This window comes from Henckelia pumila, chromosome 1 (assembly GCF_033568475.1).
Source record: "Henckelia pumila isolate YLH828 chromosome 1, ASM3356847v2, whole genome shotgun sequence".
NCBI lineage: Eukaryota > Viridiplantae > Streptophyta > Magnoliopsida > Lamiales > Gesneriaceae > Henckelia > Henckelia pumila.
In genome coordinates, this window is record NC_133120.1 from 83,759,664 (window position 1) to 83,775,956 (window position 16,293).

At 35.3% G+C, this 16,293-nt stretch overlaps 4 protein-coding genes across 4 annotated transcripts; 2 read left to right on the forward strand and 2 right to left on the reverse strand.

Moving 5' to 3' along the window:
* Positions 1-3,798: 3,798 nt before the first annotated feature.
* LOC140882401 (auxin-induced protein 15A-like) lies at positions 3,799-4,395 on the forward strand. The gene is made up of 2 exons (XM_073288776.1): positions 3,799-3,834; positions 4,013-4,395. The coding sequence occupies exon 2, from the start codon at positions 4,024-4,026 to the stop codon at positions 4,393-4,395; it is 372 nt and encodes a 123-aa protein (XP_073144877.1). The 5' UTR covers positions 3,799-3,834; positions 4,013-4,023.
* A 2,100-nt stretch (positions 4,396-6,495) lies between these two features.
* Positions 6,496-9,108, forward strand: LOC140891966 (large ribosomal subunit protein mL102 (rPPR5)). The gene has a single exon (XM_073300688.1). It carries the CDS (start codon positions 6,629-6,631, stop codon positions 8,921-8,923), a length of 2,295 nt encoding a protein of 764 aa, XP_073156789.1. The 5' UTR covers positions 6,496-6,628; the 3' UTR covers positions 8,924-9,108.
* Positions 9,109-10,119: 1,011 nt separating this feature from the next.
* On the reverse strand, positions 10,120-12,767 carry LOC140875212 (BTB/POZ domain-containing protein At5g03250-like). Its single transcript, XM_073278816.1, has 4 exons — positions 12,707-12,767; positions 12,200-12,269; positions 10,886-12,100; positions 10,120-10,772 (listed from the first exon to the last, which is right to left on the reverse strand). Exons 1-4 carry the CDS (start codon positions 12,763-12,765, stop codon positions 10,260-10,262), a joined length of 1,857 nt encoding a protein of 618 aa, XP_073134917.1. The 5' UTR covers positions 12,766-12,767; the 3' UTR covers positions 10,120-10,259.
* Positions 12,768-13,697: 930 nt separating this feature from the next.
* LOC140875246 (UDP-glycosyltransferase 86A1-like) lies at positions 13,698-15,367 on the reverse strand. The gene has a single exon (XM_073278884.1). The coding sequence runs from the start codon at positions 15,312-15,314 to the stop codon at positions 13,869-13,871; it is 1,446 nt and encodes a 481-aa protein (XP_073134985.1). The 5' UTR covers positions 15,315-15,367; the 3' UTR covers positions 13,698-13,868.
* Positions 15,368-16,293: the final 926 nt, after the last annotated feature.

Sequence of the window (16,293 nt, forward strand, 5' to 3'; positions counted from 1 at the left end):
TTTGATAGATAAGTTCCAACTTCCTACAAATTCAAAAAAAAAAAAAAAAACTTATATATATAAAATAATAGGTGTTCTTTCCCCCAAAAAAAAAACCCCAAATAAATTCAATAAATATGTAATTTTATGTCCAAAAATATGGCGCAATTAAAGTAAATATTCTACATTTTTATAAATTACATTAAAAATTTTATTGAATTTATTCTGAAATTCAACAATATGTATAAATAAAATCGATTATCTGATTATACACACATATATATATATATGTAGATAGAATAAAAAAGAAATTATGATTGCATTTATATGTGCATGAACTAGTTTGAGGTGTCACCAACGTGCATGTCTCCTATTCCTACCCCTCGCGACCAGTCCTCATGTGCTCAACATTTCTTCCTCCTCAGTGAACAGAAAATGGTAAATTTATACATTATAATGTATCTCAAATTATTATTTTGTGATTTCACCAAGATATCATACAAATATTATTCTATAGTACACCGATCCTCTTATATATTATAAAATTTTAAATTAAACAAATAAATATATGTATGTATGTAAGTGTTGAAGATTGGGAAAGACTACTCTTTTAATTAAATGCTTCATCCGTCCCTGAGTCTCACTCCATCGAACTGCCTACATTTCCAGTTTGAGTTACTTCTAATTTTCTTGACATCTATCTTAATGATAAACGACTAGTACTATTGTCGTATCATAACTTTATCTCGAATTCTCAAAGTTAGTTATGCGACTCTACCTGTCACATGAAAATTTTTATAACTTTTATAATTGCGAAAAAAAAAAAATCACAAAATAAACTCTAATTATTTACATATTTTGAAATTATAAAAGTATTTTTTTTCTCTCCATGCATGTAGGGTATTGTGGAGACTCGAGATGATAAGAAAGAAACTTAAACTGAATCGATCAGTATAAGAAAAGGGTGCGTGGGTTTCCTTTATTAAGACACTCCATTTGAGTTATTCAAGTATGTCGGAAAATTATACATGCATTATTGTTTGTGGGTGACAAAGATTATTCGACGTTGCTTTCGTTACAGACGAAAATGGTCAATATAATTCAATTCCCATAAATTAAAGTTTTTTTCCCCCCAGAATGTGGCATATGTATTATTTATTTTTATGCTTTCTCTGTGGTCTTCATGGGCCATTTCACGACTATATATACCACATATCTTGTTTAATTTGTTATTTCATCTAAAAATCGAGGACTTTACTTCGATATTTTTCAAAATCGCGTTAAATATGCATAAAATAAAAAAAATAATTGTCCCAATCAAATTTTATTATATATATACAATGTAAATTAAAATGTATTAAATGAGTATAGTGTAGTTAGAGAGACTAGGAAATGTGTGTCAGAGTGGAGGGTTTATGTTTATATGCCTATGTTATTGGGGGATGAATCAATTGGCTGGCTTTTCAATTATTATCCTGCTCACATATATGTTATATCACATCACTCATGATTTAATGTTCGAGAAAAAGGAAATGGAAATAATTGAAAATATTTATAGTAAAACGTAAATTGAGCTAAATATACAACTCCAACATATTTTTACTGTATATATACAATGGTTAATCGAGCGATGCACAACACAAACAGTCGTTGAAGTTATTCAACAGTTTGCTTCCTTCTCCTTACCTCATTGCATCAATTAGTGATGTTTGTGTATCACTAGCAAGGGCGGAGCCAAGAATTTTAATGTATCCGGGCTACAAATTTTTCCCGAATGTTTCATTATTTTGAGTTGAACTACCGGGGCTACCATCAAATTATTCCAAAATCATTCCAAATTAATACATATAATTTTTTAAAATTTTTTTGTGCCAACCGGGCTTCAGCCCGGATGGTTATAAGTGTGGCTCCGCTACTTTGTGTTTGATCGAGAGGCAAATGTTGTGGCATGTATTTTGACTTCCAAGGTGTTTTAATTAACTTCACATACTATTATGCTTTATTGGGATTTCGTTTTAATTTTTGTGAAACAGGTTGTACATAAAGGTCTTCTAATTGGTGGTTAATTGTGATTGTTTGTGAATGAAATATTTCCTAAAAAAATTGTAAAAGAACTCTATTTTTATGTTGTTGAAAATTAATCAGAATATATAAAACATTTATTTGAATCAATATTACTTAAATTTTTACGTATGTGTCACGTGTCCTTTGTTTATTAGTGCCAACAAACAAATATCGTAATGCATGGTCTCCCTTGAAACACTTTTTTTAATCGTTATGATCGGCCTAATTATTTTTCTTATTATTTTTAGAGAAAAATTATATACATCAATTATATGCATGTATCCAATTCTTTTACAGGATCAGTATGTACTAGATTATTTCATTAGAGAAGGTGCTCAGCAGTGTATTTTAAAGGGATTTCGTCAAAAAATTATCTCATAAAATAATATGTACAGAATAATCCCATTTTTGGTTTAAACTAACTAGCCAAAAAAGAAGAGTGACAAATCAATAGGTCTATTGTAAATTATTTGATTTTGGGCATCAAGTGGTGTTCTTTGATCCATTCTACGATGTAAGAAAAACCTCTAGCTTTAATTTCCTTCTCCTTGTTTTCATGCTCATACATAAATTCTTTCCTGCAAAAATGGTGACCAAGTCAAGAAAAATGGATGGGAGGAAGATAAAATATTCCCGATTTGTCACAACTCTTGAATGAGTAATCGATAAAAGGTAGGTACCTGCCCATGCCCATATAAAGAATTGCATCAACGTACGGCCAGTACAAATGCACGGTAGCAATTAATTAAGATAATCAGCTTGCCCATCAATCAAGGAAAAATAAAATAATTATCGAACACTTTTTTGAGCGAGCGTATAGTATATATACAGTATATCAAGTCCAATTTATCTCAGTACTCTAGCTTAATTTGCAGGCTACTCCATCGATCTTAGATTTAACTAAAGTGAATCGAAAAGTTGCGATTACATGTTACATCCTCAAAAAAAAAAAAAAATCAAATACTCACAAATTTCTATAGTTGTGTATTACACAAAGCCAAGAAGAAAGATCAATTTCCGTCTAGAAGGTACGTATGAACCTTTTTCAATACAACCTTCTAATCAATAAGACATGCCCATTGAATTCAAAATATTAATTTGATTACTTATACAATAATATAAGTTACGTATCAACTCAAGTAATGTGAATTCTAGTCTTTGAACAGACATGACCCGAATTTTGGAACATTTAACAACCGTTTTCTGTTGTCATTGCCTAATTTTGAAGTACCAAAAATATCTCTTTCGAATCACAAAATTAATCCGTTTTTATTCGATGAAAAAAAAAACATAAAAATATATTTTATTCCATAACTCATCTATATATAAGTATCATATCTCATCATGAACTTCACTGTTTTTTTTAAAAAAAACTATTAAAGCAAAAAAATTATTTTACATCAAAAATTTTTTATAATGAATTTGCAAAGACAATCAAGAAACTAAAAGATAATTAGAACTTGACATAAGGGTGGTTCTGAAGAAAAAAAGAAAAAAGTACCTGAGATCATAAGGGTGGACTGAGAAATACTATATAGTATATACTATTGAAAAAAAAAGCCGAATAAAAATATATATACACACACTATAAATATATGAACTTTAAAAGACCATGTGCGCCAGCTAACTTAACCTTTAGACCCCTCAAAAAAGATATTTTATTTTTTAGTTTTTGTGTGTGTATATATATATATATATATATATATATATATTCAATAATATTCACGATCATGTAATGCATGTTCGTACAATTCTATATCAAGATACATAAAGTAAATAAGGGAGAGAAAGGTAACAGCAGAGCATTCTGCAGTGATCTAGGCTGCACTTTTAAAATCTGAGTCAATTTTACAAATTATAAGTACAGAGCACTTCTGTCTACTATTTAATTTCTCCCAACTCCGATATTCCACTCAAATCTATGTAGTATATATACATAAACTAACATCTTCAATTCACTTCCATACAGAGGATATATATATGGATGATCAATATTGCAAGAAGGAGAGATTTCTCAAAACATGCATGAAAAAGTGCCAAAGAGTAGTGGGTCGAAAAGTGGTGCCAGCTTGTTGCGTCTCCTGCTGTCAATCATGCTCAGAAATGGTCGTGCCGAGCGACGTCCCAAAGGGACACCTTGTTGTGTACGTAGGTGAATGTAACAAGAGATACGTGATCAAGATCAAGCTACTGAGGCATCCTCTGTTCAAGGCTTTGCTGGATCAAGCTCAAGAGATATACGATTTCAGTTCCGACGACTCCAGGCTGCACATTCCCTGTGACGAGAACATGTTCCTTAGCGTTGTCCGGTGCGCCAACTCTCCACCGGAAGGATATTGCCTACACATGTGACAATCGTGCCACGGCTTGATCCGATCATGCTTCTTATGTCTTTTCCTCATTTTCTTAATGTGGAATAATGCTATATATATGTAGTGTTTGTGAGAGTTTTTAGGAAACACTTCTCAGTTTTTCATTAACAAAATTTTGTTAAGGAAAAGCTGAGAAGTGCTTTCAAGAAGCTCTCTCAAACACTACCATAGTGTGTATGCAGAAGCTGAAAGAACCATTTTGTACAATATGCATGCCTCGTTATTCTGATGATGTATTCGTTAATTTGCAGCCGGCAGAGGATTCTTTTATTTCAACTTAGCTTGAGATTTTTCTGAATTAAGCTATCTTAATTAATTACTAGCTAATGCAAGGTTATGTTTTATGGTTTACCAGTAGCTGCTCTCGCGTTTCATCGTCATAAAAAAAAAAAGAAATAATAGACAATAGACTTAACCAAGTTAAAAGTTTTATGCATGATTATTCATCCCAATTCTTGGGTTACCTATGCTGGCTCTGCTTCTGGTGCAATGCGATTACATTGGAAGTAGCATTTTATGTGTGTTGGTGCAAATCGAGGAAATAGCTCATTTAGGTTCATATGATACTTGTTCTTTTTTATTTCCCCGACATGCCCCAAGTATGATTTAACTAACTTTTTTTATCAATAAGTACTTTGTATTTACTGACATAAAAAAAATTAAAAAAATTGTAATATATATCTGAAAATTTCATTTATTATCTTTAGAATCATTCCACCTAGGCCTTCAAATTAAAGTTTCCGAAACAAACCCTCAATTGAAATCAAAATATGTAACCGATCACAAAAACTCATATCACATTATTAATTTTGTGATACGAATCTCCTATTCGACCCTATTCACAAAAAAATATTTTTTTTAATTTTAAAATTGTTGTGATTGTTCCCTTTGATCTTGAATATAATTGAAGATGATTAACACAATCATACGCAGCACATATGCATGAAGAAATAAAGAAGATTAACAAAGAAGATTTTACGTGGTTCGGTATCGAAATACCTACTCCAGGGCAGCCAACACCCCAAGAGAATTTCTTTGATAATGAGAGTAATTCTGAGTTACAAGTTACTTGAATAGTGGCAACATGAGTTAATATACTAGCTCTAATTCAGTTATGTTAACTAATCTTGAAAGCATAACTGAATCAGTTACAAAATCCAAGCTAGACTCAATAGCTAAACTCAGTGTCTTTCCCTTAATCGATCAGCTACCAAACAAAACCAATACTCATCAAAAACTATTATTACTTTAATTATAAATATGATTCCGATCGATCGGTTTCACGAATATAGATATATGATACCGTATTATAATAGATATACTCGTAACATATTGTATTGCATGAAACGGTGAACCCCTCACCTCAATAGAGACAAATGGAATAATAATTTGAAGTTAGGAATATAAATTTATCAATTATTTTTTCCATTAATGATTGTTTTTTATGAAATTAGTGTAAAATTTGACTATTCATTAATAACCAATCCAATTATAATAATCTAACCAATAAATAAAACCGAACTTTCCTCTGTTGATCCCAAAATTTTGCTTAATGGGCTTAGGCTCTTGTCCAGACGTCACTAGCCCTATATTGTGACGGGCCTTCGCCACAATGTTCACGTTAGAATTTATTATTTAGATTGCATTAGAATTCATTTTAGAACTTCGTTTCAAAAAAAGAAAAAAAAAATTCATTTTAGAACTTGCTTCCAAAAATAAAATAAAAAAACAAAATAAAAATTGAAATTGAAATTGAAATAAAAGAAATATGTATTTTTTGAATAAATGATATTTCAATTTTCAATGAGATTCCTTCGTCATATTACTGACTTTTCTTAATAATATTTTTGCTTTCCAAAAAAACATACATAAAATACTAATTAAATCAATTAGTGCACTATTATACGATTTGTTTTTTAGTTGGCACTAATATGATTTTATTTTTAATTAAGAAATTTTAATTTTCTGATCTTGAAATATGAATTATGTTGATTCAAAAAAATATGAATTATGCTAGTTCCAAAAAAAAATAAAAATAAAATAAAATTAATTGAACTCTGCACCTTCGCCTGCGTTAAACCCTAAGCTTTCCTTTCTCCTAGTTTGGCTGAGACAGCTCACTTTCAAAACCCTAATCTATATCTCAATTTTAGGCGAAGTCCCAATTTTATCAGCCAAAATTGAACTCATTTTGGAATTGGTTAATTGAAGAAATGGCGTATCTAGCTGCATTGAAAGAATCTCATTTTAAACCAAATCTCTACAGGCTTTCATCCCCATTTTCGTTCGGAACCCATTCCTTCTTCTGCTCCTCCGCCACCTCCGAAGTTGAATCCTCGAAGATTGACCTACATGCAGGCGCCGATGAGCCCTCCTTCTCATCAAATCAAACCGCGGATTCCTTCTCAAGAAACACTAGAGCGGCGGCAGCAATTCCATCGAGGCAAACCGAAGGTAAGCGGCAGAAATCCCCTGAAAAAATAGAAGATTTAGTGTGTAGAATGATGGCCAGTCGGGCCTGGACAACTCGTTTACAGAACTCGATTCGAAACTTAGTTCCGAGTTTCGATCACGAGCTAGTTTACAATGTGTTGCACAGCGCCAAGAGTTCGGAGCACGCGCTCCAATTTTTTCGCTGGGTTGAAAGATCGGGCCTTTTTCAACATAATAAAGAGACCCATGTAAAAATAATCGAGATTTTAGGACGGGCGTCGAAGCTCAATCATGCCAGGTGCATTTTATTAGATATGCCGAAAAAGGGTTTGGAATGGGATGAGGATTTGTGGGTTTTGCTGATCGATAGTTATGGAAAAGCGGGTATAGTTCAGGAGAGCGTGAAGTTATTTCAGAAAATGGAGGAGCATGGAGTTGAACGGACATTAAAATCTTATGATGCTTTGTTTAAGGTGATCATGCGTAGGGGTAGGTATATGATGGCCAAGAGATATTATAACAAGATGTTGAATGATGGCATCGAACCCACTAGACATACATTTAATGTTTTGATTTGGGGATTTTTTCTTTCAGAAAAGGTTGAGACTGCGAATAGATTTTTTGAGGATATGAAGAGCAGGGGGATAACTCCGGATGTGGTCACATATAATACATTAATCAATGGGTACTGTCGAATTAAGAACATGGAGGAAGCTGAACGTTATTTTGTAGAGATGAAAGGGAGGAACATTGAGCCAACAATAGTATCTTATACGACTCTGATTAAGGGGTATGTGTCTGCTGAGCGAGTTGATGATGCATTGAGGTTGCTGGAGGAGATGAAGGGGTTTGGAATTAAGCCGAATGCCATCACATACTCAACGTTGCTGCCAGGTTTGTGTGATTCAAATAAGATGTCTGAAGCTCGTAAAATTTTGAAAGAGATGATGGATAAATATATTGCACCTAAGGATTCCTCAATTTTCATGAGGCTTATTTCTGGTCACTGCAAGGTGGGTGATTTGGATGCTGCTTCAGATGTGTTCAAGACTATGATTAGGTTGAGTGTTCCTACAGAAGCTGGGCATTATAGTGTTCTGATTGAAAATTGCTGCAATGCTGGTCAATATGATAGAGCAGTAAAGTTGTTGGATAAGCTCATTGAAAAAGATATCATCTCGAGACCTCAGAGTACTTTGCATATGGAGGCTAGTGCGTACAACCCTCTGATAGAGTATCTTTGCAGCAATGGTCAGACCGCAAAAGCTGAAACACTTTTGCGGCAGTTGATGAAGTTGGGTGTGCAAGATCCCATCGCCTTGAACAATCTGATTCGTGGGCATGCGAAAGAGGGAACTCCCGAGCCTGCCTTTGAACTTCTGAAGATCATGGTTAGGAGAAACATCCTTTCTGAAAAAAGTTCACATGAATCTCTTGTCCAATGCTACTTGGAAAAGAATGAGACTGCCGATGCTAAGGCTGCTTTGGATAGTATGATTGAGAATGGGTATCTTCCAGATTCATCAATGTTTAGAACTGTAATTGATAGCTTATTCAAGGATGGACGAGTTCAGACTGCAAGCCGAGTGATGAAAACTATGTTGGAGAAGGGGGTGAAGGATCATGAGGATTTGATTGCTGAGATCGTGGAAGGTTTGCTCTTAAGGGGTCATGTTGAGGAGGCCCTTGGAAGAATCGAACTGATTATGCACAGTGGCATCTCACTGGATTACGATAGCCTCTTATCCATTCTTTGTGAGAAAGGAAAGACAATCTCTGCCATGAAACTGTTAGATTTTGGCATGGAGAGAGACTTCATGATTGATGTTTCGAGCTACGAGAAGGTGTTGGACGCCCTATTATCTGCGGGGAAAACTCTCAATGCATACTCAATCTTGTGTAAGTTTATGGAGAAAGGAGGAGTAAAGGATTGGAAATGCTGCAAAGATTTGATCAATAGTCTCAATCAAGAGGGGAACACAAAACAAGCTGATATTCTCTCTCGGATGATCATGGGAAAGTCGGCGCAGGCTGGTGGCAAGAAAGGTAAGAAAAAATCAGCAGTGGCTCACTAATCAAAATAGTTTATGATTTTGCAGCTATATCATTGGTGAGAACTTGTACTTGAAATTTATTGTAGATTAGCTCTGGCCGTTAAAAAGTACACACATTTCTTAGCACTGTGCAAGAAACATTTGATTGAATGGCAAAAGTAGATGGCCTATTACTCTGGTTCTGAGTGTTGGCTGAGTTTTGTTTTGCTTGTTTCAAATAAAATAACTCTCGGCTGAGCTTCTTTCAATTGATTACCAGGTTCAATTTATTCTTTTTGACTGCTTATTCAACCATAAATTTGGTAAATTCATTAATGTATCTTTATTTCTTTATTTTTATTTTTTTTAAAAATGCCCATTCTATACTATTTCTTCTTGTTTTCGTTTTGTACTAGCTAAAGTTACCTTCCATTTTATCTTTTGTGGGGGATCTCACTTTGGCGTAGGCCTGAGGTTGGGTCGGAAATTTTGCAAGGGTTCAAATTAAAATTAAAATTTTTTTAGTATTTAAATCATATTTTTGTGTGTGTGTAATGTATAAAACATTTTTGTATGTTGAGAATTTTGGTGTTTCTACGATGTCTGTGGACGGTTAGTTTGATTTTGAGTGGTTTATGGAGCAATTTGTGGATGAACTGGCCCATGTGTGACTACGAATGAGGGAATTATACAAGTAAAATAGATCACGTTGGATCAATTTTTTTAACGGCGGCAGGTGTATGTTTACAATTCATTTTTTCACTTTTAGTTATTATACCTATATATTGCGTGTGAGCATACGATGTTGTGTTTATTGAATATAGAAAAATAAATAAATAATGTTGACAAAATTTTATATCATTTTCTCAAAGATAATTTTGATAACCTGCCCTAGGGTACAGGATTTTCGTGTGCAACCACAAAAACCCACCGGTGGGTTTTAATGCTTCAAAAAACAAAAAAAAATAACTAAAATTGCTCACGTAGGTGCAGGTGATCAAAATTATCCTCAAGGATAATATAAAATGTATTCGTATTCAACAATAACCAAACTCGAATCAAATGTTTCCATGACTATTCCCAAATTTTCGTTCTGTGACAAATGATTCCTTCAAATCTTATGTTCCACTTTTACGTAATATACACGAAATTTTATTTGTTTTAAATGTTAGGTTTTACTTATTTATATGTTAAAAACATAAGAAGAAATACCAAGTGAATCACAATATCAAGTTTAAGCATGACTTGGCACATAAGTTCCAGTTCAATTCTCACTTCTGCTGCCAAAGGCTACGCAACTTATTGCAAACATTGAACCACAAAATGACAAGAGAAGCTTCATCCGCCACGCCCACAAAAGCTTACCACTACGATCCATCTAATGTTGCCGATGTCCGGTAACAAAGGGTGGCTGTGGTTGCGGCTGTGGCTGTGGCTTTGGCTTCGTGTCACTATGTTTGGATGTCTCGTTATTGCATTGATGAGATTTCCTCCTGCAGAATATATTCCAACTCCTCTTCGTCTTCAACAGTTTCTGAAACCTCTCCCTCATGCTGTCACACTCCTTTTCTAGCTCAGAAACACGTTCCCTCACATCGTCTAAGCTCGATCCTCTACCATGTGAAACGCCCCTCTGGCGACCACCGTTGTGGTTCGAAAGATCAAGAGCTGAATCTGGGTTGCGAGAGCTGTCAAGATTGTCTGAAACAAAAAACCAACTTGAGATTGAAGTGCGTAGACGCAGCTGTTCGAAGAATAAAACCTGCACGATCACTCTTAGTGGCAGCCTTTCGTTTTGAGCAGCATGTGTACTGGCCTCCAACGAGAGCTTCTGGCAGTTCATCAATCTACAGGTTTGCTCTCTCTCCAAGTCTGTGAGCCAGGGATGTGCCTGATATTATTGTATTTTGATAAGTGAGAGTACAATTTACATCTGAAAATAAAAAATTTCTACAGCTGAATCCTCTGGGTATATTGTAAGAGAGAGAATTTACGGGAGTTTACCTTCAGATATATGTCGATGGCGCGATAAATCCCATCAGAAACTGGTCTAGCATAATCAGGAATGGCAGCGGCAAGGGACTGGAATTTCAGGAACTTCAGATTCACATCTGATGCAACATCGGCCAGATACGCATCCACAAGATTAGCCACCATCGTTATAGCTGCCAAAGAATTTACCCCTTGCATTAGTTGGCTTTCATCCACAATGCAAGGAGACGCAGCAGCTGATGCCTGGTCCATTGATATGAAATGATCAAGAATCCTTTGGAAGCAGTCAGTATCGTATAAAGACTCAACAGACGAACCCATGTTTGGAACTAAGAGATCTTCCACTGCAGCTTGTTCTAATTGCACCCCGACACGTCTCTCCAAATTTTCTCTACAGGATGGACTGGCTTGCAAAACAATCGCAGTGTGGAGCAGCCTGAGAAGAAACCTTGTGTGTACGACTCCTCTCTGGTTTGGAAGTGATTCCACTATATCTTCAAGAAGTGCCCTTTGATCTGCCTCGGAAGGAATGGAAATCATTGACCCTGAATTCAAGTTCTTAAAACTCGATTGTCTGCTCATTTGTGGGATGTATCTCTTGGCGTAAAACACAAAGGCTCCAGCAATATTTTCGTGTTTCATACCTCCTGCTTCAACAGCCTGGATGAAGCGTTTAAACCGAGCAAAAGCAAGAAAAGAAACATCCTCGTACCACCAGTCATCAGTTGTTGGCTTCGTATCTGTAAAGGTACATATTCCATTCCACAAAACAGCATCAGCAGCTGCTCTTCCAGTCTCTACCAACCCAGAGACAGGCCAATTAAATAACTTAGAATTGGCACAAGCTGTCGTTGCCAACGAGTTTATGCACCTCGACACAATGTGAAGATCCTCTGCAAACGGTAGAACTTCTTCACAGGTTTCAAGAGCCCTTATTGTATCAGTCCAGTTGCCGAGAACTTCAGCGAGAAAACCTTCTGTTTGTGCAATGAGATTTCCCTCTCCATACTCTTCAGTCATTTCAAGAAACTCAGCTGCGCATCTAAGACATACTACATTCATCGAGGAGAGCTCTATTTTGACACCATAACAGAATTTGGCTACCAGCTCGAAAGATTTGGCTCCTCCAGGTAACTCACTGAGTTGCAAGACACAAGCGGGCACATCAGAACTAGTTGATTCACCCATACGTCTCTCTAGTAATCCACTCCTTGACAGCAATGGAAACTGTATGTTTTGAACACATGTTACCTATTGTCGTGTAAACATCAAAGTTTGCAGAATCATAAAGTAAATTGAAGGCCAGAGAAATTCCACTCTTCATACCTTATGAAGATGAAAGGACATTTCTCCGATTTCAATGGTGACATCACTTGGGAGGCCAGATGTGCAATTCCTAAAGGGAACAGGAAATGATTCGAATTATAAGCTCTATACTTTTTGAGAGCGGTTGAATAATATGCCAGATGTGCAAAATTTGGCTCAGTCGATGCGCATTAGTCCCATTGTGAACTGTAATGAAACTAAACTACCCCGTGAAACTTGAACAAAACGAAGTAAAAGCTTCATAAATTCGGACATTAATGGGCTTGAATTAATTGATTGAACTTGAACATTTTATTCCAGATTGCTGAAACTCAAAAGCATTACTTTTCCAATTTCCTCTGAAATGTTAAGATTCCACTGTCTCATCGAATAGATATGAAAGTGTTAATAATAAAAGTAATAACTGCAAACAAAGAAATCCCACAAAATTTCACCACCTTCCATCTAGAAAAAAAAAAAACAAACGCTAAACAGAGCGTAATATAATCTCTTTTCACAGCTAATTACCAGGATTGGCCATCGCGGCGAAACGATTCAGTTTTTGAGCCCAGCCTTAGGCACGCCATGAATCGATGTCACTCCTGAATTTCCAAGAAATATATATGGGATGGGAACGGACAAGAAAAGAAGATGCAAAAATATAACAGAAGCGAACTGAAAAGGTGATGTTAGAAGTTTTGGTCGATGGGGAAGTGGCCATTGTAGAGTGAGCTAGCCCGAGTCTACAGGAGAAAAGGGCAATGGCGAAAAACTCGATCGGTTGAGGTTATCCAAATGTTCTTGCTTTGCTGTACACTTCAGATTCGTTGCTGAGGGCACTGTGATGTGAACATTGAACGTTGCATGAGTCTGTGTGTATAAGACACTAAATTCATTAATATAATTTCAAAGGTTTATTTTCATTTTTGATATATTTTTTTAAAAAAAAATTAGAAGAATTTAAATTATGTTTTTATACTAAGTCGTTGTCTAGATAAGAAAATTAATTAATTAAATCCATCCAAACCAATTAATTACTAATATAATCATATAATTTTCTTTTGAAAAAAAAAAATTAAAAAATTGAGCGAAACTATCCACGAGTGTAGCCAATAAATTCATTAAAAAATTTAGTCATCTTAGATTTGATCATTAGAATCCGATATCCTGCGTACATGATCTAATGACTGAGAGTTATGGGGTTGGCAGCTTGCTTATATTTTGTTTGGAATGCGTGTAACTGGGCTCACTTCGAGAATGAAGAACCATGTGTTGAAGAATTGGTTAGATGTATTAAGATTATTATTTTGCGTGGTATGTTTTCGAAATATGATTGATGTATTTGGTTTTTGATGTTTAGCCACTGGGTTTCGTTTTATTTTCGAACGTAAATATCCCGGAAATGTCCGGCGTAATCATACATGCTCTATTTACCTTTTTAATGAATTCTTTCGTTCATTTAAAAAAATGTACAACATGACCTAGCATCGTAAAAATTTGGAAAACTCGTATTAAACACTTAAATCTTTATCACTATGTAGAAAGTAAATATCAAATCTATACCAAGTATTGTCACAAAAAATTTATATAGTCTCTTCGGGGTCAACCCTACCAATGAAACAAGTTATTCAATGCTTGTTAAATACTTAAATCATCATCGAATTGAATGCGATTACTCCTCAAATTAAGTCTAACATTTTGTGAGAACTTTATTCTTCACATCCTCAACAAAACGAGCAAAGTTCCTTTCCGACGATCCATCCTCTCTCAAAGCATTCCGCAGGGTATTTCTCCATTTCTTGATTTGTTGCCTCAATTTACAAGATTTTTGGTCATCCATCAAAGCTCCAATCTTCTCCACAACTTCCTCACTTGTCACATATTCCCCATCACAAAGATTCAATCCAACTTTCCAATCATCCACCACCAACTTCCTGTTAGTAATCTGATCTGTAAACAGAGGATGGCAAACCATCGGAACCCCGAACCATATGCTTTCCAGAGTAGAATTCCATCCGCAATGCGTCAAGAATCCTCCGATCCCCGGATTCGACAGCACCTGCCACTGCTTGCACCATGGCACAATCAGGCCTCGTTCTTTGACAAGGTCTCGGAATCCATCAGGCAGCATTCCATCCTCGTCGGAACCCACGATTCCAGGCCGAAGAACCCAGATAAAGTCCACCCCACTTCGCAAAATCCCCCCGGCAATTTCAAGAATCACCTTTTTCTCAGCCGTCGCTAAGCTGCCGAATGAAACATACAAAACTGATGCAGGGGACTTCGTATTCAGCCATTCTGTACAGTCGAATTCGGGCAGCAAGCTCCGGGGAACCGAAACTTTGAGTAAATCCCGGGGAAAAAGAGGCCCGACGGCGTAAAACGGCTGGTTCTTCTGTAAAACCGAAACGGCTTCTTCTTCGAGTTCTTCGACAGTGTTGCACAAAACGAAATCTACCCTTTTCACGTCTTCGAACGCCCCGAAGATTGCTTTATGCAACAGAGTTAACTCCGAATCTTGCAAATACGACATGAAATCTTTCGTGTTGATCGATCGAATTCCGGGCACGTAATCCACTTCTTCCTCCCGGCCGCTCACCGGGACATGGCCGTTCTCCTTCAGAAGCTCCAAGTGATAATACAAAGAGAAAACCGTGGCCGGTTCGGTCCAGAATGAAACGCTAACCATTTCGTACTTCTCCGCGATCTCCGCAGCCCAGAAAGAGAAAGTATCAGCAACCAAGAAGAATTCATAATCCGAAGACAAATGGGTCCGCATGATTTCTCCGACAAATTCATCCACTCTACTCGGAAAGTCATTTACGTACGATTGCAGAAACTGGTCAAGATTCTTGGAACGATCGAATTCGAGGGGGAAACCATCGCTGATCGTTGCGTAATTGATATCCAGGCCGGATTGGCGGGCTTCCGAAAATATGTCGATCCCCGTGGTTTGGTCTCCGCTTTGAGAAGTGACGATCTGGTGATGAATGAATTCAAGATGAACAAAAGTGACAGTGAAACCATTGGAAGCAAGCTTCATAGCTAGATTTATACATGGGATTAGGTGGCCTTGCAGGTGCATTGAAATCATGATGGCATGTGGCTGCTTTTGACTTGATCCGGAACTTGCCATTCTTGCTTCTGTAAATTTTGACTTTATAAGGTTATACTTTTGCTAGTGGCCAATTATGCAAACCTTGATGCTCTGTTATTAATATATTTGTTATATCAATTTCTTTTAAAGCATTCGTGGTATGCAAGAGATTCATTTTTCACAAAATTGTTTCGTGAAATGGTTTACTTTTTGAATAATGCTATAAGTACAACATATATTGGTATCATTTGTTTCAAGTGATAAGATAAATAATACTTGATAATTAATGTAATGTAATAAAAAAATAAATAAAAAATAATAGTTAATATAATATTTGATTTGATCGATAGATTATGATTTTTTTGATTTGATTGATTAAATTTTATATAGAAATAATAAATTACCATTTTGTCCTTTTAACAATAAATAAAATATGAATAATATTATTTATAAGGGGTAATATAGTAATTTAAATCCGATGATTGGATTGATATGAAATAAATAATTAATGATTTGATTGATGTATAATAAATAATTAATAGATGGATAAATAATATGACGAGAAGAACGCGAGATTTGATAGGATAACTAATACCGAGACTATTAGTAAAGTAACCAAACGAGCCCATAGTGTATAACGATATTTACAACAAATAAATCGTGAGATTTTGTTATTATATCGTGATATTTTATATTCAATTTATAATGAGATTTTGATAAATAAAATTTTTGTATTGAATTTTTGCTTTTTACAAATTGATGTACAAATTTGGTTGTACAAATAGCATTGCTCTTAGTTTTTATGTTGAACTTGTGATGCTGTATAATTTGAGAGTAAACTTATTTTTTTTAAAAAAAATTATTGCCTATTTTAATTGAAAAAATAGGTGAATCGAACATTTTATCAATGATTAATTATATTTTATTCATCAATATTGTTTAATGAATTTAATTTTTTATAATTTGTGCAAACGGGGTTGTTTTTAACAAAGTATAGCACGGTTTGTAACACAAAATA